This window comes from Ascidia mentula, chromosome 4 (genome assembly GCF_947561715.1).
Source record: "Ascidia mentula chromosome 4, kaAscMent1.1, whole genome shotgun sequence".
NCBI lineage: Eukaryota > Metazoa > Chordata > Ascidiacea > Phlebobranchia > Ascidiidae > Ascidia > Ascidia mentula.
In genome coordinates, this window is record NC_138569.1 from 12,617,711 (window position 1) to 12,644,025 (window position 26,315).

The 26,315-nt window shown below is 36.0% G+C and overlaps 1 protein-coding gene across 3 annotated transcripts; it reads left to right on the top strand.

Annotated features, from left to right (window-relative positions):
• The first annotated feature begins 730 nt into the window (after positions 1-730).
• Positions 731-26,059, top strand: LOC145899573 (mediator of RNA polymerase II transcription subunit 13-like). 3 transcript variants are annotated; one of them, XM_082988421.1, is made up of 40 exons: positions 731-978; positions 1,043-1,189; positions 2,720-2,804; positions 3,939-4,023; positions 4,473-4,553; positions 5,772-5,920; positions 6,589-6,725; positions 10,536-10,608; positions 12,386-12,484; positions 12,561-12,659; positions 13,976-14,111; positions 15,137-15,241; positions 15,321-15,771; positions 16,832-16,998; positions 17,062-17,195; positions 17,268-17,494; positions 17,714-17,780; positions 18,324-18,382; positions 19,620-19,764; positions 19,826-20,181; positions 20,248-20,753; positions 20,814-20,986; positions 21,041-21,160; positions 21,242-21,361; positions 21,525-21,695; positions 21,747-21,958; positions 22,191-22,317; positions 22,389-22,475; positions 22,556-22,709; positions 22,768-22,942; positions 23,000-23,191; positions 23,247-23,464; positions 23,517-23,674; positions 23,734-23,889; positions 23,958-24,143; positions 24,198-24,310; positions 24,823-25,018; positions 25,077-25,161; positions 25,227-25,369; positions 25,689-26,059. In XM_082988421.1, exons 1-39 carry the CDS (start codon positions 913-915, stop codon positions 25,357-25,359), a joined length of 6,150 nt encoding a protein of 2,049 aa, XP_082844547.1. In that variant the 5' UTR covers positions 731-912; the 3' UTR covers positions 25,360-25,369; positions 25,689-26,059. The 3 variants fall into 3 exon arrangements, with proteins under 3 accessions (XP_082844547.1, XP_082844545.1, XP_082844546.1); XM_082988419.1 differs by having other exon boundaries at positions 21,525-21,958; XM_082988420.1 differs by having other exon boundaries at positions 15,140-15,241; positions 21,525-21,958.
• The last annotated feature ends 256 nt before the right edge of the window (positions 26,060-26,315 follow it).

Here is a 26,315-nt window from a genome sequence, read left to right on the forward strand (position 1 = left end):
AAAGTTTTTAGTGGTGGTGTCAGTCATTTGACATCTTTTCGTTTTTATAGGACATTTTGTTTTTGTTAAGACTAGTCCTTAGCAGTTAAAATGTATGTCAAGTTGGAAAATGTCGTAATAACAAATGTATACCTTTTGGCGTGACTTAATATAGCCTCATTTTATGACGAGCGGACAATCCAGCCCACCGAAAAAAGTGAATATTAGAGTTCATGTAGGCTAATTAAATTCCTTTCTAACTTAAACATGCAAGCAAGTGCAGGATAAAGATTTTTGTTACATGTTGCAAGAAGAAGTTGAAAAATTATGAGAAATGTTACTTTGGCCAACTTAAGTTTGCCTGAAATGATTTGGCCACAGGTTTGCGTTTCTTTGACTTTATGCAATAACATGAACATTTTTAAAGTCCGCACAAAAAATAATTGCCTCCAATAACATGTACAAACGTTGATTGTCCCTGCAAAATCCACACAATCAACGTTTGCACAAAAATTCTTGGTGCAAATTACAATGTTTCCAATCTGGCACAGAATTACATTAGCCTATACATTTAATCTAGGACATATGTAAAGAACAGAGAAAAATTCCTGTTTTGCTTCTAAAATAAATCTCATTTTTTTCAAAATAATGACCAGTCCACTATTTTGTAACTAATACAACTCATTACCTCAATTAATTATGTGCATAAGGTTTGAAAATTTGTAGCAAGGTATGTTTTAAACACAGAATCCTGCTAGCAAGTGATTGCTCCCTTAGCCCTCCTTCTGGCAGTTACAATTTGATAGGTTTAGTGCCAGATTTGCTTGTATTGTAGTTATGTATTAATAACCCTGCTACTTGCATACATGTATTTCACATGATGCTACCAAAAGAATGTGACTAATGGAGTTTACCACCAATAGTTGAGACATTATGACTTCAAGCTCTTATGCAAATGGAGCTCGGTTGGATGATTGCCACTCAACTATATTTTCACTGGTAAACCTTATTAGCTTGTTTAAAAAGTTTTGAAGGTTTAATACAATGTTATATTTACTTTTAGGCTGATCTAAGTGGAATACAGTGGAGAAAATTTATTTCATCAGCTTCTGGATTAAATGATGATCCTGTCTTGTCCTTCTTTACAGAATGTTTGGCTTTGGACATATTGGCTGTCTGGAGGCGATCACCAAAAAAGACTTCCCTCACTGTAAATCTGATATAATATAATTTTCTAACACCTAAAGGCATTAGTGTTTTCCAAAACTTAACATTAAATATTGCTGGGAGGTGCTTGGACAAATGCTTACAGACATTTTACAAAGGTTGAAGTTCTCCTACCTAACTTTTTTTGTTGTTGACTTCTAGAAATGTTTGCAAGGGTTTAAGAAAAATCTAAATATATATATGGTATATACTCTACGTTAGTTTGCTTGAGCCACAAAAGGTAATGAGGTTTCAGCCTCAATAAGACTCGAGTAAAAAAATATTGATGGGTTAATGACTTTTCAGTCTATTCATTCTAACACTATAGAGTGACAAGAAGTAAAAACTATTGGTAAATACATTATTTTTAGGCCCAGTTGCCCAATATATATGTACATACAGTGGCTAGGGGGGGGGGGGGGGGGGTGTTTAGGTGTCAGAACACTCCCCTCAGCATTTTGGCACATTGTTTTGTGGGGTGTGAAAGTGCGATTAATTTCCCGCTACGCAGGAACGAACACTACGGTCATGAGTTCGTCTCCGCTGTTTCTCGGTCTCGCGCACTTCGTTCACGCGGCGATGACTCTTATGAAACAATCGTTTGTTGTGCCGTTGGTCAATAACCCGTCAACAATACTGTTTTCGAAAGCGCGACCTTATAAGTTTATTCATTTCTACTACAATTTCTATACAGAAGCCGCACTCTGTAAGAGTTGTAATTGTTTGACAAAATTGCACCAAAATAAATGTGGCTAAACGAGTACTTTGTATTTCGTCTGTTTTTTATATATTTCGCAAATTATATACTGCTAAAACATCGATGTGTATTTGGTGGTGCAAGACCACGTCGCAGACCATGACAGATTTGTTTTTAGAGTTGGGGGGGTCGAAATTTTTTTGGGAATTCCCCAATTTTCCGCTGTAAACTAAGGTTAATTGTGGTCAAGCAGTGCAAAATACGAACGCCAGGGTTGGTGCGCATCGTCACATAAACGCTGGCTTCCTGGCTTACGCAATTGCGTAACACTGTGGAACACTCGATGCAAGTTTTTGCGGTAGTGCTTGCGCCGTAGTTTCATTACCACGACTTTGAAAGAAAGTTTTTAAATATAGGTGTTATCTAAAAAGAATTAAATGTGGGCTTACGTCATCAAGAAAACATACAAATAAAAACTATGTTGCATACGGTGGCCTTATATTCCTCTTTGCACATTTGCGAGCGCTAACTGTTGTTTTTAACATGCATAATATTGGCAACATGTTCAACAACTAAACTGGTTTCCACCGAGATTTTGACAAAAAATTACAGCATGATAAATGTCCGAAAAAAAATTGTAACCGCATCTAACGGCTTCATTAATTAGGTACCGAAACCGAACACCCCCCTCATATTTTTTCTAGATCCGCCACTGTGTATATATATATATTTCTATACATAATCTAAGAAGTTGTTGGTAATTTTCAAGACATGGTGCCATAGTTTGCTCATAACTAAGCAATTTTCCTCATAACATAAAATTTAATGATTTTCAAGGACATGTCTGAAAAGGAGTTGTGGATATTTTGGTGGGGTGATGAACCAAGTGTTCATGAGATCTCACAACAAAAGGGTTGGAAAGGTTTGTATCTGCAGAAAATTTGTTTAAAATGCTGTATAGTCTCTGTTAACACAGTAATATTACATGCAATGGCATGATAGGCAGGATCGCCCCACTGCGCAGGTCCTTGCTTGGGGATCACAGCTAACGTATCGCGATCATGAGGTTTTCAGGCTTGGCAGCCCAGGCAATGCAGACTAGCTGGATCAGCCACTTTTTCATGACAAGTCGGAGCAAGATTTGATAAACCAAGCTCAGGTAAGGTTTAAACTCACAACCCTGGGCTAACCAGGCCCAACGCTCTACAAACCGAGCTACAGGAGCTCAGTGGTTTCACGGGGTATATTGTGGCCAAGGTACACTGGTGCGCAAGCGCACAACTTGCAAGACAACCTTCACATATACGTAGGGGATCTCACAGGCAATGCAGCCTAGCTGCCAAGATTGAAAACCTCATGATCGCGATACATTAGCTGTGATCGCCAAGCAAGGACCTGCGCAGTGGGGCGATCCTGCCTATCATGCCATTGCATGTAATATTACTGCTTTACCTGATGCGGTGGTAGATCCCCTACGTATATGTGAAGGTTGTCTTGCAAGTTGTGCGCTTGCGCACCAGTGTACCTTGGCTACAATATACCCCATGAAACCACTGAGCTCCTGTAGCTCGGTTTGTAGAGCGTTGGGCCTGGTTAGCCCAGGGTCGTGAGTTTAAACCTCACCGGAGCTTGGTTTATCAAATCTTGCTCCGACTTGTCATGAAAAAGTGGCTGATCCAGCTAGTCTGCATTGCCTGGGCTGCCAAGCCTGAAAACCTCATGATCGCGATACGTTAGCTGTAATCGCCAAGCAAGGACCTGCGCAGTGGGGTGATCCTGACATGTAATATTACTGCGTTACCAGATATGGTGGTAGAGATCCCCTACATGTGAATGTTGCCTGGCAAGTTATGCGCTTGCGCACCAGTGTACCTTGGCCACCGGAAGCTTGTTTTTACAAATCTTGCGCCGACTTGTCAGGAAAAAGTGGCTGATCCACCTAGGCTGCATTGCCTGGGCTGCCAAACCTGAAAACCTCATGATAGTCCCTGTTTATTCATTTGAAGACTTTCCAGAGAGTAAAAAAGGCATACATAAAAATGTTGCTTTATTTCAGAGGAAAGCAGTGGTTGTTGGGAAGAAGGCTTGTCTTATGAGTGTCGTACCCTCCTCTTCAAGGCAATTCACAATTTAGTGGAAAGGTGTGAATCAGTGTTTCAATACTTGTATTACCTACCAGTGATTTATGCAAAAAGTTTATTTGAACCTCCTATTCAATCTTTACATTTTTAGATTGTTTTAACTTTTTGCATGATATTTACAAATTTGGTATTGTGATACTGCTGATTTAACAATAGCTGAGTATCTTATGCATTTCTATTCAGAATTTTGCAGTATTTTTCTATTTGGGATTTATTATTGTGTGCTGAAATGTTATTTAATTAAAAATGCATTGTGAAATGTAAGGAAATGCACTTTCTTTACTTTTGAAATCAATTAACACAAAAAGATGCATTGTTTTTTCTTTGGTGCCTGCACACAGGCAAAATAGATATATATCAAACTTTAAACAGGCGACTCAGGATTATTTATAATATTCTGTTTTTTCTTCCTGTGAAAATATGCACATCAAATGACTTGCTGTTTTCAGGTGTTTGTTGAATGAAGGATTTGTCAGGGTTGGCCGCTGGTTTATCAAACCTTACAGTAAAGATACTGAGGAAGACATTTGGTGAGACATTAAGTGCTGTCACTGGTCAAAGCTATTGTCATCATTATTATTTAATGTCTAACAGTCGATATCTATGTTCTGAAATATATGTTTTGTAAAAAAGGAATGAGACCCCTGACCTAAACCTTTCAATTGAGTTAAACATGGAAAGGAAATATGCACATTGGCAATTCCAGGGGGGCTTTAAAGGGTTTTGACTAGGGTTGCAGTCCTGAAAAATTGCTTTTTTTGCGTCGCAGGGGCTTGGACTCCTTTTGCTTGAAGAGTCCCTGTGTTGAAATTTTTAGACCATAAACTACTATATTTACTCGATTATACATCTCAAATCAGTGAGGCTCACATGTAAACCACATATAAATATTGAAGGTAATACTCACACAAGCAGCCTTTAGGTGAATTTCAATAAAACACAGAGCTGCAGATAAAGTATAGGTATTTCAATAAAAGATGTAAGTCACAAAAATGAGAGCGTAAAAAACTCTAAGTACCAATTAATGTGTTGTTACCTAGGCAAAACTCCCTGTATTTTAGAAGTTATGTGTTATTCACTGTGTCCCCTAACGCCAATGACTTTGTTTAAATCCATAGAAATAGTATTTATCTTAAACCATGATGTTATATTACAATACGGTGATTTAGCAAGAAAAAAACAATGCCTGCTCTTTATGGATGGAGTAAACAGTTTTAGCCACAGACAGGCGTTACAGTGTAGTAGGGTCGCCATCACACTGAAATGCATGTCAATATGACATCACTGAATGAAGCTATACAATATTAAGGAAACATACAGTCTACCTCTTCTTGTGTAAGTGCAATTTATAACACAAGGAACAACAGCAACGAAATAATACAACAACCAACAATTTACACATGATTGTCTAATTATCATGATACGATAGCTGTTATCGCCAAGCAAGGACCTGCGCAGTAGGGTGATCCTGCCAATCATGCCATTGCATGAAATATTACTGCAATTTACACATGTTCAAAATTGTATCATAGTAGAAACTGAACATCACCTAGCTGTTTTGGGGTTAGATTATAGGTGATCGCGGAAATTTTGAGGGGTTTGCCCAACTAATCGACACACTGTGCTAGTTTGACTATTACTTACATTGTGTAATATTACAGTTGTTTTTTTTTGATGTAATGCAAAACTTGTTTTTTTGTATTATTTGTCGAATTAACTATCAATAACATTTATTGTTTTTCTTGCAGTGATCGTTTTTCATTTTCATTTTCATTTTTCTTACATGGTGAGAGTTCAGTATGTACAACAGTTCAGGTTGCAAAACATCAAATGTTGGAAAGACTTAACTACCAATATGTTCAGAAAGTTCTTTCTAACATGCACCAAAACAAATCAGGTAATACATGAGATTGTGGAATATGCTGCACATAGTTTAAAATATTCTTTAAAAAATACTTTAGCGGAGGAGAAGTAATCAATTATATAAATTGGTCAACATAAAACAGGGAAATTATATATTTATGCCTTACAAATTCAATTCTTTTTATTTTCTTTAAAAAAATACCTGTATGCTTGGCCTATGTTATGTCTCTGTCCAAGAAGATAGCTAAAACCCTGCACTAAAAAGCTAATCACCAAATTTCTTTCCGTCACATGTTGCCTGAAAATACTATTTGTAAAAGAACTATGTGCTCGTCTTAACATACCTTTGAGAAACAGGTGTTAATTTTCAAAAATCTGCTGCAAAAAATCACTTGGGCAAGATGGGCAGGGTGATTGATGTGCTCATAGGGGCCAGGTTTTCCAAAGCACTTCTGTCGAAAACTGTACCATGTAACACATCGCATTCATAACTTTGACGATTATTCTGTGCACACTTAATGACCTGGCTATAACAATCACCAGAACATGTTCACCATCTATTGTTGGAATATTATATTGCACGACACTATTTTACTTAAGAAGGAAAGGGACCAATCCAAAAATAAACTAAGCTTCTTAATACATAGTTTAAAACAGCTAATATAAAAAAGTGTTTTATAGTCAAAAACGTTTTGTTTTCAGTGGTCCTAGCTCCATTTGGACTTGAAGCCAAGCTAACTGGAGCAGTTTATCGCTCTCCTCATGATCCAACTGTGAAGAAATTATTTGAGGAATGGACTCCATTTTATCCTTTGGGAAGTGGAGAAGATGTTTTGCCAGTAAGTGCACAAACATTACAATTCAAAATGTCATTTTACTTCAGTTATAGCTATAATTAGCTGTAGGTGGAAAAATAGATGGAAACATAAAACCCATTTAATTCAATTGAGGTGATTACCATAAAAGTCAAAGTGAGAGAGTTTTTCGTAGCATTTCAGTTTTTAAAGGAGCAAAATGCATGCAAGTTGGTGCTTTAAAGTGATCTTGTTGACCAGATGTATATCAGTAGTGTGTGCATAGGCGCCTAGTCCGGGGGGGCAGGGGGGGCGGCGCCCCCCCCCCAGGTTTTTCAAAAAAAAGCGAGTGGCTATTACGCGCATCTGTCCACACCTTGTATCTCGTCGCATTCGTAACGTTCGAAGAAAAAAGACCTAAAAACAATGTGTTTCTTACGCGACGCACACAAAATATGTTGACCTAGTTTCGCTTGCGTAGCTGACATCGGTTGTTGCAACGTCAGTCTCGCAGTATGATATGCCAACAGGTACAGGTACTTATTGGTTGTGTCGTAGACCGATCTCGTGTGTTTATCGTTAACGCCGCCCTTTTGGCTAATACGCCTCATGTATTGAAATTCAAACACAGTTTTTCGATCTTTGATGACGTCATGGTAACAAATTATGACGTCATAACATAGCCGCCCCCCCTGGAAAAATGAAAACTAGGCGCCTATGAGTGTGTGTGTACATTGTATATGTAGTACACATCTGCAGGTAACATTGTGTTCACAAGTTAGGCAATGCAGAAAATTATTTAAAAATAATGTCTATCCCAGGGGCATAGGTGTCGATTCTGGGGGAACAAGGGGAGCATGCCCCACTGTTTTTTTTAGAACGGATAGACCTTACCAACATATGCTTATTAATTATGACTTTTCCATTGTTGCAACACTCACTTTGCTATAGTGACAAATGCTGTGCCTTATTTTCCAAAGCATCAATCGTTTTTGCATTAGTACAAAAAATTTTTACATGGGCTAGTCATGACGTAATAAGATATCACCTACAACCTGTCTGAGTTTTTTCATGTGATGTGTATGAGTAGTCCAGAATGCACTGACGTAACTAGAGAAAGGGCTAGCAGGTATGTGTGGATGTATACTTTTTGTTTCAAGGGAATTTGGAATTTTTGTTTCAAGGAAAGGTGCCAAATTTGCAGAGAGATACCAATGTGTGTGTCTGCGGTATTCATGGCAAAGTTTTTGTAAATGCATTACACACTTCAAGTGTTTATACTGTGACACCATCGATAGCTTCCCAGTGTTACATGCACCATACTTTTCATGCTTTACTATGAAAAAGAATTCATTGACTAGGAATCAATACTGGTTTGATTTAAAATGCATTTGCTTGTCCAAACAAAAAGTATTTTTCATTGGGTTGTGTGCAGTCCTTAAACCGTGTTACACTTTAACAAGGTGTCCATCCCAAGATTCCATGGAAAAAAATTATCCTCACATAAGTGAGCAAAGCTACATACCTGGCAACAATAACACCTAACAATTGCATATTCTGACTTTACCAAGAATAGTGAATAAAGTTTTCCATTCTCGCAAGTGATTGTGTTTCTAGCATTCAAGGGCCCGACCCCATGGAACCCATACTCCCAAAAATGACCTTTTGTCAAAGGTGGTGATTGGCCGGGTTAATGGATCCAAAATTGTTGCTTTACCAGCACTTTGTTTAGCTTCTACATAAATACATAGTCCAGTCTAAAGTTTTTACTCATGTTGTAGTGATATAACATAGGGATTGAAATGACCAGTTGTGGCAGAATGCAACAAGACTTCCAATGGTTACTTAGAATAAGCGTCTAGTTGGCCAAAGACACCTACTGAATGTAGCATATAATGCAGTGAAGTTGGCCACATTTGGATCATGGTCCAAATTGAGAATGTACTCTCACTATGAGTTTGAATGCAATGACCATCTGTTTTGCAGAGTCAGAACTTGATCAACTGACTGGTTTTCGGTTGTTATCCTGCAAAGATTGTTTACATGTTACAATAACTTCTTTTGTTTTTTAAAAAATATGTTGGATGGTCAATGTGTCGTAAAATACTTCTTTGTTGTATGCAGTGCATAGAACACCTGAGACAGCCCTAAAGTTAGATTAAAAATCTTTTGAAATGAATTGACCAAAATTAAAAATCTGGTTGTCTTGCCCCATCCTTTTGAGGAAATATACCATCTTTAAAAAGTAGACCAAGTCTCCACATTGTAAAAATCATATTTTGTTTTTGTCCTCTTCCTGAAATACGGGCGTATGTATTTTATGTATATATATGGGTATGCTTAATGAATACTGTGTGAACAGCTTCATTTACAACCAAAACCGGATGAAAAACCTATGTTATGTGCAATCACCTTTATTCCTAATGAAATATTATTCTGCTTTCATAGTACAATGCAATGTTTTTTTGCCATTAAGTGGTATGTTTTTATGAACAGTTTCAGCCTATGTATTTTTACAGTAGTGGTTTATTGTGTCTATTGGTGTTTCAATGTTGCTTGTTAGGCATGTGACTTTATGGCCCTAACAAGAGGACCATAGGCGCCAAGTTTATAGAAGATTGTCACTGTACTGGGTGTTCTTCTTATGGCTTTAACGTAATAACGTATGTAATACCCATGTATAGGACAATTTTTTTTAAAATACAACATTTTAACAATTTTATAACCAATTATTAAGTCTACGATTGTTTCATTGGTGTATTGACATGACTTTTCATTGGCTAACATGGATGAACATAACTGAGTAACTCGGCTATGTGAGTAGATATATAACACACTTGACTAACATAACGGCAGTCATTTGATCTATCAAACCACTGACTGTCTGAGAATCAAAAGATGATGGAGTTGGAAAGAAATGTATAAGTGAACCTATATTCGGGGTTTGTTGACTGGGTGGGTCATCCTTTTTTAAACTCCAAAAGACTTGTTTTATATTCAGACATGTTTTTATATTTTCTTTTGCTGCAAGTTTAGTAGAACAAAACAAGTTTGAACATTTCAGCATTTTCTCCTGCAGCAAATTTGTGATGACAGCTAAATCTTTAATATGCAATTGATCAATTCTGTATTCTTACAGTGATGTATTGTGAATATACTGCACCCACCACACCTCGAAACAATCTTTTATAATTAGTTTGAATACCAATCATCAATGAGAGGGATGGGACTGTTCATTTCGAAACATGGAGTTAAATGCATGGTTTAGTTGATGACAATGCACAACGCAGGTTGGCTGCATAGTCTAGTTGGTTCTGTGCTTTTGTCTTCAAGTGCAGATAAATCACCATACACAACCTGTTGTTGTACTAAGCATGGATAGATCACTGATTAGTGGCTAGACGGGTATTCTTAGTCCTTCTGCGACCCCCCTGCTAATCTTCAATGCTCACAGTTTAAGAATTCCTGATTTATTTTTCTGTATTAAATCAATAACTATCATTTTAGGAATTACTACATGTGTCTAATGTATGTTTTTGTGAAAGGAATAAAGTACATTAAGCCCAGGGTCGTGAGTTCAAACCTCACCGGGAGCTTGATTTTTTAAATCTTGCTCTGACTTGTCAGGAAAAAGTGGCTGATAGGTTTGCTGCCAAGCCTGCAAACCTAGTATATTAAGTATTGTGATATTTCATTTGATGGAATAGCAATGCAAAAGTATACTGCAGTATTTTACCTTGGAACCGGTGTATGTAATCTTTACACTTATTTTTCATTTTAATTCTGTTTTTTTTGCACTACTGTACAAATCACTGAAATTTAACAAAAGCATTTGATAAGCTAATGCATTTTAAGGATGAGGAAGCTAGCGATGATGATGGCTTTGACGATCATGTTCCAGTTCCACCAGTAGTGGAAGTTGTGGTTGGTATGTGCTTAACAAATAAATATTTTGATATTGTTAATATACATACTCATAAGGGATATACAATATAAGTACATTTGAGACTTTAGTACTTTGGTTTTGAAATCATGGGCCAATAAACAAAACTAATCTTGCAAACACCACTTGACTATATTTAAGAGGCAATTTTTTTTTAACAAACTATTAGTTATTAGCAGAAATCATAACTAGGGATGGGTAATTCAGAATAGCGAATCCGGAGGATTCGAATCTTACACTGTCCAAATCCAAATTGTCTTCAAACCGAATAATTGGTTGCGTTATTTACCTTCTATGTACGGTAACTTTCCGTATTTGTGCATGCGACGGTGTTAAAAAATTAATATAAGCTGCCCTCGAATGCAAGCCGCATGTAAATGTTTAAGGCTAATTTTGGTGCCCTACGATAATTGTCAACAAATCTGTCGTTTAAAATTGTCAGGTAAACTGATGGCTGTGTTTGATAAAAAATGTATTGATACGGCAGAGCGAGTTTAAGGTGAATTTGATTAAAACTCAGAACCGCAGAAAAAATATCAGCGTGACATTAAATAATGTAAGCCGCCCTCTATTGTAAGCATCACAAACGGTAGGTTAAACATCTTTGTTAGATGCGGCTTACTATCGAGTAAATACGGTACTTATCTTTTTTCGTCAATCTTCTGCTGTGGTTGTGATGTGCAGGTTTGACAGCCACAAAATTACGTTGTCTATTGTAAGCATCACAAACGGTAGGTTAAACACCTTTATAAGCCGCGGCTTACTATCGAGTAAATACGGTACTTATCTTTTTTCGTCAATCTTCTGCTGCGGTTGTGATGTTACGTTGTCGCTTGGTAGGCAAGCACATAGAAAGCATGACAGTGCAGTATATTTTTTCTTTGATTGTGCTATGTTCTTGGAGTCATGTAAAAAAATATTTTATGTTTATTGTGCTTCAGTGTACAAGCTAAAACAAAAACAGAATAGGATTCGGTATTCTGGATTCAATTTAACTATTCCAGAATGTTCTAGAATAGTGTGTTCATGGGCGTATCCAGGGGGGGGGTCCGAGGGGTCCGGACCCCCCCCTTTTGTGAAATATTTTGGTCTTTTTTGATAACTAAACAAACGCCAGTGTATTTTTTTGTCAAAGTCCGCATGAAAAACAGAAATTTTCTTTGATGTTGACCTAAAAACCGCATCGTGCTTGCATTCGCCATTGTTTCCAAACAGGGAGCATCGTTACCGAACACTTGGCATTGTTACCAAACATGTTGCATTGTTACGAAACAAGTGTCATTTTTCGTCAGTTTACGGACGAAACGTCGTTTTTCACGTTGTAATGACCAGCGGTTTACTTGCGTGAAAGTTAATTAGTTTAGTTGTTAAACTTTCCATAGCGTTACACAATTGCGCAAGCCAGAAAGTCACCGTGTATGTGACGATTGACGCGAACACCGGCGTTCGTATTTTGCGATTCTCGCCCACAAATAACCTTAGTTTATACCTAAAAATCGGGGAATACCCTAAAAAATTTGGACCCCCTCCTTTAAAAATTCCTGGATACGCCCCTGAGTGTGTTATTCTATATTGCCCATCCCTAGTCATAACTTAAAGTAGCTGTTTTACATTTTTCATACAGTTTGTCCATTTTAGTTTTGGTTCTTTCCTTTTTGTTTTCTATGTGGTTTAAATCCACTTAATTCATTTAAGAATATGTACTGGCAACCCCTGATTACTTTTTGTGTAGATCATTGCCAAATGAGACTTTGATTTTTAGGAGGTGTGCAAATGAACTATCCATCCTATTTTGTGCTTGTTCCTGTCGAGGACTCAAGTGAACATCAGGCATTGTCCAATTATTCTATTTGGGGTAAAGGTGTGTGTTCTTGTAATGCAAAAATATACATTGCCAATGGCAATTTGCCATATTTATTATAATTTTGTCACTTCAGGTCATGGAAGATGTTCCATTAATGGCCTTCAACAAATGTTTAACAAATCAACACAACAAATGTCTAAAGATTTTCAGAGTATTGATTCTTCACTTTGTGGTAGCTAAAGTTTTTAGATTTACCTAATTATTACGTAAATGCAGTACAAGAAGTCAATTTATTCATTATTATCATTATTATTACCATTATTATTATTATTATTCTGATGAAATAACAATAAACAACACCGGATCGGTGAACCAAGCCACCCTGGTAGGCCTGTCGATCGATACCGTATCTGTAGTAGCTGAGTAAAACTTTTAAGCCAATCATTCAGACAGCTCTTTTAAAGATGTTTTTATTTTATCAGAAAAATATATTGTAAAAAACAGCGTAAAATAACTAAGTAGAAGTTTGCCACATAAAGGAAAGTACCTTAATAAAAATTAAAAAAATATTAAAAAATTAAAAATTTAAGAATGCAAGTAAAAACCTGGATATGTAAGAAAAGAGCTAGTAACTGACTGCCAGTTTAATTCCAACAAAAAATATGTCGCACAAAACCTGACAAAACTCGCGAGCAAGTCCAACATCTGAATGTACACGTCACACGATACGCAACGCCAAAAAATGCAACAAACTGTAAAGAGGAAAAAACACTACAAAGAAGGGAACACGAGGTTCAAACTTTTGAGCCTTTAGGCGCACAATGATTGATGGCAGTGCCACACAATTGTGACGACATAAAACACTCCAGCACAACACCAAGAGCAATTGAAAACAAACAAGGCACATTGCAAATATACTATTTGCATACAGGTGTGATCATACTCTGCACGTTGATCTGTGCCTGTGTCCTATGCAACCACATATCCTCATATATATCCAAATTCTCTGCAGACGGTTTGTGCACGAATGTCACACTGTAACAGCGTGATAATGCGGGTTTCTGGTGGATGAGTATGCTATCTTTTTTTCAGGGCGAAATATATTTTTTGATAAAAATAAAAACATCTTTAAAAGAGCTGTCTGAAAGATTGACTTAAAAGTTTTACTCAGCTATTATTATTATTATTATTGCTATGATTATGATTATGATTATGATTATGATTATGATGATTATCATTATCATCATCATATTAGAAAAAATCGCCATTTAGGCCAAGAAATCAGGTAAATAACATTTTTATTTAGTTTTGTCAAGTTTCGTCACACAAGTTGTATTTTGTAGGCTAATAACCCATGAAGTGTCCTATAACTACTATATTTCCTGTGATTAAATACTTCATGCTGGGTTTTTTATTTCAATAAAAATTGACATACAAATGACACAAAAACACAGACTTTATGTTATTGATAAAATATCATTTTGATGGATGAATAGCTGCTATTAGACATGTTCTAATGTCAACAACGACATGTGCACTTTACAATAGATGCTACTACTGAAAGTAAAAAAGCAGTAAGTCATGCTGATGGTGTGGTGAAGCGTGTACAAGTTGGAAGTCACAGAGCTGAGCAAAAAAAAAATTGCTCTACTTCCTCCAACGCAACATTGCATAGTTTGTCAAGGTACATTATTTTGTTCTAATTGATGTTTGCAGTTAAGTGAATGCAATTTGTCGTGCATTTTTGTGTTTAAAAAATGTCTACTACTGTGACAAATAAAGTCAATATCAATACTATTGTGTGGGGGGAATTTTAAATTATTTTTCGATTTGTGCACACTCTTTTATCTTCATACCATAAAAAATTGAGGTTTAATATGCAGTACCAGTCACTGTTGTCAGACATAGTTTTTGCATTGTTTTTTTTTTGACAACAAAAACTAAACATCCATTATATTATAAGCAATTGGGAGCCAATAATATGAATTGTGTATAAGCTGCAGACAGATGGCCACTGTTTCGACCTAAAAGGTCTCATCAGTGCAGCTGGTGTGACTATAAGACGACTTTGCTTACCAAACGGCCAAGCAAAGACTTCCACTTTGTGGTGACTAGTGACTAGTCTGCAGCTTATACACAATCCATTATATTATTGACAACTTGACTTTGCTACCATCTTACCAGTCCATAGGCGCAAAGTTTTCAGAATTCTAGGAGGTGCCACATGTTAAAAATCTGTGACATCACACAGAATTATTTTACAACTATTATTTTAGGAATTACTGCGTGTGTCTAATGTATGTTTTTCTGAAAAGAATATAGTATATTAAGTATTGTGATATTTCATTTGAGGGAATAGCAATGCAAAAGTAAACTGCAGTATTTTACCTTGGAACCGGTGTATGTGGTCTTTACAAAGTCTTTTTTTTTTAAATGTGTAGCATCCTAAATAAAGAACTGTTCTTTTTTGTTGTTATGTTATGATGTGACCTATTTTTGTAACAATACCAAACATGTTAAAAAAGATACAAAAATAGTGAATTGAAACTTTCTCATTTAGTAATCAGTTTATCATGGAAGCAATACAAACCACTTTTTTAATCTGACTACAATTGGGGTTTGAACTTCTTGATTATATAATCTAGGTGTAATTTGTACGCTTTTACAATTCCAACTACAATTATGTTGTTACAACTAAATTATTTTTAGTAGCCATTTTGAGTCTATTTCAACACAAGATGTTCCAAATGCATCTTGCAATCTAAACCACTCTTCTCCAAATTGGCGCTTTGGTGACACTTACAGACATATAAGGTGGGTTTCTTATATAACTATTACGGTTTTAGTGTCACACCCAAGATTTACCCACTATACTATCTATACCTTTTTCTAGGGACAACTTTTCTGACAGTCAAGCCAGTAATTTACCTTTGGAGGAAAGAAAGGTTAAGTTTCCAAGACCTTTTCATTCACATGTATTTCACCACAGAAGCTCCAACAGTGAAAGTGCGAACAGTCCAAATTTAATTTCTCATTGTACTGGTATACACAACCCAACACAAACAATAAGCAATCTGATTGATCAGAGAAATGTTTCAACCTTGTCCTCAAACTTTGATTTCAAAGAGGAAATTAATGATTCTGAGATGAACTCCCTTGATGAGAAAAAAATTGCACATTGCAAACAATCCGATTTAAGTATGAGGTTACATTCCAGACCATTTGTTAACTTGGAAAGTCCGAATCAGGATTGGCCCAATGAGGATATAATAACTCATACTGTGCTACCAAGTGACCTGTCTCAAACAGACAATGTGGACAATTTAGTTGAAATCAAGCAAGTGGTAAGAATTTTTGTTTCCATTTTTAGGCAATCTTAAATATAAGGAGGTAGCTAATTATACACTGTGTGGGCAAATAGGATAGTGTATATGGATAGATAAATCCTAATTTTGAAGATTGGATTCAGTTTTTATGATATTCTCATAATTTTTTATTGTTACTCTTACTGTTACTAGTGGTTGAGCTTTACAAATACATATGTCTGCAGCAGTGCTTTTCAACCTATGGGATCATCCACACTGGTGCGGACATAATTTTTTGTTCTGCAGATGGAAAACATGCTTTTTATGCTTAAATCTGTTATGCTATATACCACAATCCATAACTGGAAAAATATAAACTGAAAAGCCACAGAGACACTAAACACCCAGAACACAAAAATGTCTGCTGTATTTTTCAAACAACAATTTGTTGGACAGCAATTACAATTCCAGCTATTGGTTGTAACAACATCCGATCATTGTCTTGTCTTATCATCCTTAAAGATAACACTTGGAAGTGAAGCAACTGGTCTTGTGGAAGAGTAGTAAAGGGAACAGTAGAAACTATAACTGGAACTGCTTGTTTGGTTCTAAATGAGTAGATTACAATACACTCTTTCCAAGATCCAAACTATTTTGTTATTTTTTTTTCTGTTATTTGTTGTTAAATTGCTTGGATTTTATAAATTACAAATGTTACTGGTTGGCTGGTTGTGCAGATCAAATTTTTGTGCTACTAAAAAGTGTGGACCATTGTTGAAAAGGTTAATAAGCACTGGTGTATGGTATTTACAAAGGGCATTTCCAGAATTATGTTGCAGTAATTAGTACTGGGTGTTTTTGCTATAGACATGAATTTTTTAGAAGCCCACAAAACTTTTTTAAGAATACACATACTTACTGTTAGCAATATGTTTTGCCTACAACAACAAACAATGTCCAAGTGTGTATGCAACACAGGTGATTTCCCAAAATGTTATGCACTGCTTGCTAGGTTTTTATGGAATATTGTTTGATAATGACAATGTGCCCGTAAGTGTCAGATCAAGTATTTGTTCAAGTGTTACTGCGTTTGTTATAGATAGAAGAATGGAAAACGTACAAACTTCCCAGCAACTTTGACGATGCTAACAAAGATGCTTTTTTAACCCAAACCTGTATGTTGCGGGATGGTTTGGATCCTGGTTTGCAAGTTGGTTTTGCTCACCAAAAACCAATAAGTTTGCCATCTAAGAAACAGTATTCATGGTTAGTAAAAACTTACTGTAGTACCTGAATATGGTGACTTGAAAATTCAAACAAAATTTACAGTTCTGCACCAAAAAGAATGAAATTTGCTACTGATGAACTTAATCCTAGCATGGAAACTAGGTTTGATGTATTTGGTAACATTGGAAATAATCAAACTCCTGCAAAAGAAGTGATGAATCAGCAAATACTTGTTGGTGAGTTGGTTTTGCATCAACTTTTGCTTTGACATGTAACACTACTTGTTTTTCGTAATATAAAAATCATAGGTGCTGTTAAAGGTGAACTGGCTGGAATGATGGTTCCATCGGATCCATATGCTTTTGATGATGATATTGATGATGTATGTACTTCCAATAGCTTGAGCTCAGCTGACATTAATTTAAAAAATCCAACCACTGTGCAACAGTCATTTTGGCCTGTGTCAGATGCATGGTCACAGGAGCATACTAATATCTCCGAAGACAGTGTTTCAGACATTCGGACCACTAAGACAGTAGGTTGTTGGTCAACGTATTATAGAAATTTTCTCCCATGTTTTCTCCAATGCAAAATATGAGTTCTTTTTTCCACAACACCTTCATTACATATATTATGTAAATGCCAGAAGAGTTTGGAAAGACTTGTGTACTGAAATGTCTTGTTCATTACAATAATTTTTGACAAGATTTATATATGAAGAAACACTGTATAATTCGTCATACTTATTTTGTAGGAAAATTACATGTCAGGTAGAAGTCAGTTAGAAGCTCTTCTGACCAACTCTCCTATACCTTGTCCAGGTAAAAACCTGTTGAAAGTTACTTCTTTTGTATTGTTGTAATTAACAGGCTTGTTACTTTCACCATCAAAAATACAACCCATGTTGCTGAAGTAAAATTCATCTAAAACTGCTTAGGTAGATAATAGTTGTATGTTTAGAAACAATTCTGAAATATTTGCTGAGATATATTTTACTTTTCAGTTATATGGGCTGTATGGTTTATGTTGAAAGTTTATTTTGTAAGGTACGTCCCTAAGCTCATTACTCATTATGCATTCAGCACATGGATTTCAGGTTCAGGCAATTATCTTTTCCTGTAAATTTTGCTGTCAGTTATTGTAATTTTTTCCAAGTTACAAACTATATTTTTTGTTCTATACAATATTCTGCCTGCTTATCACAAAATAAGGGATACTTTTAAAATAGCTGCATGTATCAGAAGTTGTGATTTTTTTTTACAGAAGTAAAAATTGCTTGCTATGTCTGCAAGTGCATACTTGTTGGGGCATAGAACAATTTGGTTGTGGTTGGATGGAACTGGATTAACACTTTATATTTTTAGATGCTTCTGGATCAAATGTAATTTACCACCCAGCAAGGATGTCTGAGTCTGATTTGAAGGTTAATCACGGATCATTGTGTTCTTGTACCTTTTCAAAAAACTAGTGATGCACTGAACCCGCCTTTGCATTCGGCAGAAATTGAAATTTTGCCAAAAATTAATTCAGCTGAATAAAAACAAGTTTTAAATTTTTGTACCCCACACTTTTTCAAGATGTGAAACTAGATCCAAATACAGTATTTCTTATTTTCAGAGATATTGGTTTTGCCATGCGAGTTGTAACTATTTTTTTTATTTTAAAATTTGTATAAAGTTGTTAATTTTCTCTTCACTCTTAGCTAATAAATTGGTGGTAATTCCTAGTTTCATATTACTGCACTGATTTCCATGAATATATGTTGATGAGAGAATTATTAGGTGGCTTAAAGCTGCATTGCTTGAACAATAATTCTAGCGTACAAACATGTTTTCTATTCGAAAAAAATTATCGAGAGTACCTTCGGTGCATCACTAATAGAAACTTTAAATCCAAACTATTTCTACTCACCAACTTAATAGACGTACATTGCATCATTTTTCTACAAAACTTTTTTTGACTGGCACACACTGCAAAAACAATGCATGAGTGTTACACTCACTGCGCAAGCCCTTCTATTCTTGGTAATCACAGCTTTCATAGTTTGATCATTTGGTTAACAACAGCCATTGTAGCCAATCAGGATCAGCCAAACGTCACCAGAAGCTTGATTTTTCAGATCAGTTCTTAAATTCTAGTAATTGGTTTGTACAAATGAGTGAGAACTCAACTAAACCAACTGATTACAAACATTATTAGGTGCCTCCCGAAAAGTTTGCATTGTGTTTGTGGGACAAAACTTTTTCATTAAACCTTGTGGTTGCCTTTAAGCAATGCTCTAAACTTCATTAACTTTGCATTAAAATTATTTTTGCTTGTGGTCAAGCATACAAAATACGAACACCCAAATTTGCACTGGCTTGTGTCATTGTGTTATATTACTTTAAAACTTAAAAGCATTGTTTTGCAGTTTTGTGTGCATCACAGTTTTTTTTTTCTTTTCATATGTTGTAGTTATGAGAGGTGAATTAGCATATGTTTTATGATAATTATTTTTGATTACTGCAGCTGAAAGGCAACTTTTTTAAGACGAAGCATTTTGTGAATGCTGTGGAAAAAGGCACTTTTAATATGACACACAGTTTGGGAACCTCTGTTTTGAACATGATACTGCTTAATCTGTATGATAAATAAACGAATTATTTTCTTATTATCTGTAGTTTTCAATGGATGATTTGGATGGGGGGATGTTTGATGAGGATGAAGAAGCAGGTGTTCCAACTCCACCAGATGAAATCGGTGAAATACATCAGCACAAAGGAATTTCTTATCAAGCCCCGGTTGCACCTCTACAAGATTTTGCTGGCAAGAGTTATAAGATTTATTGGCCAGTACATTTTTTTATTATTGAGTATTGTTATTTCAGCCAATGTAGACTTACAAAGAATTTATCCCACTCCACCATCTCTTGAGCCATACCAAGCATTTTCTCCTGATATTCGGCCAAACGTGCCTCAAACTGGAGAAAACATTTTATCCTCGCCAGAGCAGAGTAACTTATGCCAATTCAAAAAAGGCCATACAGAAGCCCAACAGGATTTTATGTTGCATGTTACAAACCCCAACACCTTTCCAACAATATCTACAAAAATACAAACAGAACATAATTTAATACACAATTATCATGAAACTTACCCAACACCTCTTGTGTATGTTCCTGTGAAGTGCCTTTCTGTTGACCTACCTCTTAGCACTATTTCCTATACCCCAACATGGCAACAGGTGCAAACTAAATTGTGGTTTAATATCAAAAGGAACCCATTTCATTCTGTGTTTATACCCTGACAGTTATCGACAACACTTGTGCAACCTCCGCCTTCGTTCACATTACCTACTGCAAATGAGGAGTATCTTGGTTTCCAGCCATTAACTCCTGCAACACCGGCTGCATGTATGGTAACACCTGGTACACCTGGACGCACTTCAGTTAAAACACCAGCATCTGTACATGCTAACCAACAATCCCCAGCTCAACTGTCTGTGCCAACTCCAAAAACTCCTGGCCGATCTGGAGTTCGTAGTGTTGACCAGGTTGACTCATCTGTGTCATCATTGGCTACACCAACGTCTCTTGTTACACCGAAACGGAGTTATTATGACCAACATGGCAGTGCTGCAATCTATATGAATCTTTGGTTGTCAGATTCTGTCTTGAACCTTTTCCGGGATCATTCATTTGACCAGTGTGCATTGTGTGTCTGCAATGCAAACATCGCTGGAGCAGATGTAAAATTCGGATATTTACCTGCCTTGTCTACAAAAGAGCCTCAGTTCATGTGCAGTTGCGGTTTCAGGTATAACAAAAACATTGATCAATGTTTTAATACCTTTAAATTGTGGTATGTTTACTTCAGTGCTGTACGAAATCGAATTGCTTCCATTGGTAGTGGATTATTTTTTGAAGATGAGTTGGATGTAGTTGGCAAAAAATTTGAAAATGTTATCCTGGAGTTTAGAGAGGCAGAATTTAATAGGCAAAATGTTTCAAGACAAACAAAACAAGCTCAAAAAGTTGTTGAAATTGAAGGTATGGTACAGCTAACTTTGTTAAATTTGGCATTGAAAAACTGAATGTATTTAGATGAAATCATTGGAATAATTTTGGAACATTACTCATCACCATTTTATAGTGATGATATATGCAAAATTCCCTTTAGATCACAGATTTCCTCAAACAGGGACAATGTCATAGAAAAACATGGTAAGTGACCCAAACATATAGTTTGCTGTATGCCTTTCATATTGTAACATATTTTCCACTTAAAATTGAGTTTTTTTTTAGATATAAGTGAGGCATTTGCTCAAGCTCTAAATTGCAGTTTTTCTGCTATGGAACCTTCCTTAAAAACTGAGTTTGATGTTTTAGCTGCACCTCCCATCCATATGTGGAAAAAAACAGAAGGTGCTGTTGTATAAAACATGAATAATTGGAAATATGGCATTGCTTGTAAAGCTGATAAAAACTAAAAATTTAAAAGTAAAGACCTACGCTTCTTAATTATAACCTGAACAGAATCCAACAGTTTTTGTATAACCACAAGTTATCATACCACTGTTTTCTTCAGTGAATGTGTTAGTATCTGCAAGCACCTGTGATGTATTCAGACTACTTTTATCACTGAAACCAGTCCTGCAAGATGCAATTCAAAAAAAAAGGACCTCCCGCTCATATGGAACAACACAGCATGTAAAAGGACCTTTGACTTGGAGAGAGTTTTGTAAAGAAGCCGGCAAAAGTATGAAACAAATATTTTGTCAAAAAAACAAAAACAAGTTACCTCTTTTAGATGCCGAACCACAACCTATACCCTCAGTTGTAGTTGGGTATGATCAAGATTTGTTGAGTGTTTCACCACAAGCTTTAACTTACTGGGAAAAGCTGTTCCTTGAACCTTATTCACGGCCCCGTGATGTTGGCTATGTGGTGATGTGTCCTGGTGATGACAACATCAAATGTGCAGCTAGAGCATATTTTAAAGAGTTATGTTCGGTTTATGAGGTTCGTAACTTGTTATGCATAATATGTGCAAATTTAGATCAAAAATACATTAAAAATAACAACAACAAACTTAACAAATGTTGTTTCCACACTTACAACAATACTTGCTATGTTTGGGCTAAACTTGACAGGAATTTGCCAGCCTTTGCTAGAAATTCTACAAGCTATAAATGTTTTGCAGCATTACCTTAAATTTAATTTTTATATTTATGTACTAACTTATGTTTTGCAGTCTTGCCACTTGGGAAAACTAAAACCTATCAACCGCAATTTAAGGGATAATGGTATTCTTCAAGCAAGTGGAAACAGTTCGAACCCAATTTGTAATGATAACTGGTTTCAACAGTACATTAAAACAGGTGTTTTAGTTATGCTGTTTAGTATTCATTAATATTTTGATTTTGCTAATTACAACTTTATTCATGTAAAGTTAAGTCAAATTGTTTGGATAAATCTGTTTCTGAAGATAGCATAAACAAGCTGCTACAGTATGCTGGATCAACAGTTGATATTTTGGGTAGGAACTTTTCTTGAACTTAACCTTATGGATGTATATGTACAACATAATAGTTTTTGTCTACCTTATTTGTTCACAAGCTCCTCTTCTGAATGCTGAACCAAGCTTAGATTTATCATCCCTGCATGTTCGTGATATCCGATCACGATCTCATAACTCTACATCTAACTATTTGGCATCAGTGGGGATAAATTCTCTTCCTCACACTACATCAGCAACATCACAAAATAGCAGGCATGTGTAAAATTATATAAAAGTCGTGATTATCATGTAAAAACTGTACTTTTTGCAGTGGTTCCAAGGAAATTTACTCAAATTTAACATCGTACAATAGCACAACAGCAGCAAGCATAGTTGTGTTTTTTCTTGATCCATTCAATGGTGGTTTATTGAGGGGGCTGTGGCAGTGCTTTCTTATGTTGCAAAAACATCTCAGCAAACCTTTGTGTGATCATGTATTTTTTCAGGTTTTGTGTCATGTAAACCTTTATTTACTGCTGCTTATGATATCAATGTTGTCTTAGGTTGTTCCAGTAGAAAAAGTTTTACTGGTTACTGAGTCCAAGGATCAAGATTCATTTATTCACAATATAAGGTCATTGGCATTCAATACATTTTCACAGTGCCGAAAAAAAATGCATTATTTAAACACTATTAAATCAATGACTGGCTTTGGCCCAGCAGCATCTGAAAAAGAGACCCTGCATAAAGTTGATGTAAGATGCCTTGGTCCATCAAAAGTCTTTCTGTTTGACCTTGTAAAAATTTTAGAAGAATGATGCTTTTCTTTTTTCTCCTCCATACATTTTGAACCTGCCCCGGGATCGCCATATTGAATCTTCAGTTGTAAACAATAATGAGAGAAGTTGCAACATTTTGTTTGTTTCATATTGTTTATCACACAATCAAAAATATCTGCTTGCATCTGCAACGGATCAGTGTGGAGAAATACTGGAGACATGTTGCATCAATATAGATGTACCTTTAAGGTAAGTACTTAAACTGTTACCAAAATTTTATAAATCCTTATTTCTGCTATAGAAGATTATTAGTGTCTCGAAAACATCGTGTTTCTGTGCGGGGTGATGCTATTCGAAAACTGTGGGAATTTTGCACTTGTGTTATATCCAAACTCTCTACTAAGTCATGGAGAATTGTTATGGGCCGTTTGGGGAGATTAAGCCATGGCGAAATTTGTGGTAAAATTTCTTTCCTGTCTGTTGGTGTTGTTTGTTCTATGATGTTTTTTTATTTTCAGATTGGGCAAAATTTTTAAATCGCAAAACCCTTGTGTTAGGTGGACAACGCTCCCAGTGCACTCAGTGCAAAATGCAACACACTGGTGAAAGTTGTTATATTCTCAGTGCTTGTCTAATTTCGCTTGAACCTGATAATGCACTGATGTTAATGCCAGGTATGTCTAAAAATGTTCATGAAAATGTATGCTACCGTTTAAACTTTTATTGGTTGATTTTTGGTTAGATGTTGTTCAAGCCAACAATTTTGGACGATCCAGCAATAGCTCAAGTCAAAATGCACAGCTGGCTACCCCGGGTGATGTTTCATGTACCCATATTTATGTATTTCCCACTTCAGCTGACACCCAAGTACCTGGCACAAACTACCAGTCTGCCAATGAGGATCCTTACCTGGGCCAAACTGATCAAGGTATGCTGGTATCTGCTTAACTGTGTTTGCATTGAAGTCTTCAAAATTTTTCAGATCTTATTTTACCTGATGTCATTGATGGTTTGACGGAGGATGATGAGATTTTGAATGATTTGTTAAATGTTAACTTTCTTCCAATGTCACTAAAAGAAGATGATGTGGCAAAAGTATATATCATGCAAATTTGGGTGTAAAGAAAAGATTTAAAATGTATTTCGGTCAAATCCCACAATGAAAGTCATAAACATCATGAATTTTTAGCTTTTAACGATCACATAACAAAGGCAGTAGTTGTTAAAACCTCCAACTTGGTGAAGCTGGCATAATACAAATACCCCCTGCAATATTGTGTTATTGATTGCATAAAGTGAATGAAAATGGGCACCAAGTTTTACTTTGGTGTTTTCACATTAATTTTGTCCCTTAACATACAAATCTTTTATAGTTTATCACCAAACATACAGCATTGTTGCAATGTTTTACTGACTAGTGTACATTGTACAATGAGGTTTTTTTCAACGTAGAATAGGTCACAGTGTGGTCTTTGCTTATGCAGGTAATGCATTCATACCAACAGAATGCTTTAATCTTGGTAACCAGGCTCATTTGTACCATTGTGTTTTCACAATTAAAATTTTCTTCAAAACAAAGGAATTTATCGAATGTTGTTTAAATTTAGCCTCCTGCAACAGAAACTTTGTTGCCGATTGACAGTCCTGCACCAGACGATATCCAACTGTCTCAGCAGCCATTGGCGCTTGGCTATCTTGTGTCAACTGCACCACCTGGTCCCTTGCCCTCTTGGTTTTGGAAAATTTGTCCTGGAGCTGAGCACAGAATTCCAGTATTTTTTCGTTCAGCATTACACATTCAAGGTATTTATTGCGCAAAACCTGGTTATAACATTTAACGTGAAACATTACCTTCCACAAGCAACCAGTTGCGAATCGTCCAACGCTATAGGAACCGGCGCTGAACAACACCCATTGGATTCGAACAAGACAGCAGTGATTCTAAGGTTTTACATTGTGCATTTAGGCACTCCCTATTCTAGCGTCGACTAACGAATGTTTTTTTGTTTAGATTCGTTTTGGAATCTTACAATGCCTTGTCGTGGCTAAGCCGGGATCCAGTGACTCGGGACAGGCGATCATGTTTACCTGTACATTGTCTTTCACTGATGCAGTTATACCAAATATTTCAAAACTTACTATAAATTTTATGTGGTATGTTTTTTTTCGTGAATGGGAAGTTGTGACAGATATAGATAATAAACAGTCACAGTTTTGCAAGATGAGACTGTCGTATACAAAATGTTCGGTTGATTTTTTTTGTATGTTTGGCAATACTAAAACTTGTGGTCATATGTCACCTGAACTACTGTTGCTAAAGGTTTTAACATATTGAGAATAACGAGCCATCACACATTAAAGGTAACGGACCACACCTAAACTACTGTTAATTGGCAACGTTTATTGAAACTTTAAATAAATACAATAACGTCGCAATTCATAATGCGTTGCTCAAAGCTAATTTATTTTGCAGATTTAACGAGACATAGGGATGATCACTGCCACCAATGGGATGTGTTTGTGTTAAACGGAGAAACTATGCCATTTTTTCGAATGAAATGCTATCCAAGTATTTTTTGATTTGAATGTGTTTGTTCAACTTTTAATAACACTTGGTGTTTTATTTTCAACCATCTGCCTCGTAGTTTCGTGGCGAACTTTCTTGCATTTGCAATATTTAAAGGTGGAGGTGTTCCACAACAGACGGTTTAAAAGTGCTTGTAAACGTTTTAGTACAACTGACAACTTATGTTGCTTCGATATTTGTTTATACATTGGTGTTCAGCCTGTGTAGGTTTTTGTACATATGATATCATGATTTGCGTTAATAATAAAGCCGAAAAGTCTAGATTGATCTCTACGTGGAGCAAAATTAGGTTTGTGAAGCAAGGAGTGTAATGCGTTGATTAAGTTACACGGCCATGGTAATGTAAAGCTGACTTAAAGACCCATAATGACAGTTTTCATCCAAATAGGACGCTAACCTTCTTTCCAGGAAAAAAACACCCTTGTTGTGTCGAGTACGCCTATGTTGGAAGACCTATTGTTTTGCGGAAAGGTGTAAATAACCACGGGACGAAGTATTACATTTTTTGGGTAT

What these genes read in the sequence shown, in the direction of transcription:
- LOC145899573 (XM_082988419.1), top strand. Translation starts at nt 913, where the DNA reads ATGACTTCAAGCTCTTATGCAAATGGAGCTCGGTTGGATGATTGCCAC. An exon ending in GATACTGAGGAAGACATTTG is followed by an intron (nt 4,554 to 5,771) that starts GTGAGACATTAA and finishes TTTTTCTTGCAG; the next exon opens with TGATCGTTTTTCATTTTCAT. An exon ending in CTCTCCTATACCTTGTCCAG is followed by an intron (nt 17,781 to 18,323) that starts GTAAAAACCTGT and finishes TTATATTTTTAG; the next exon opens with ATGCTTCTGGATCAAATGTA.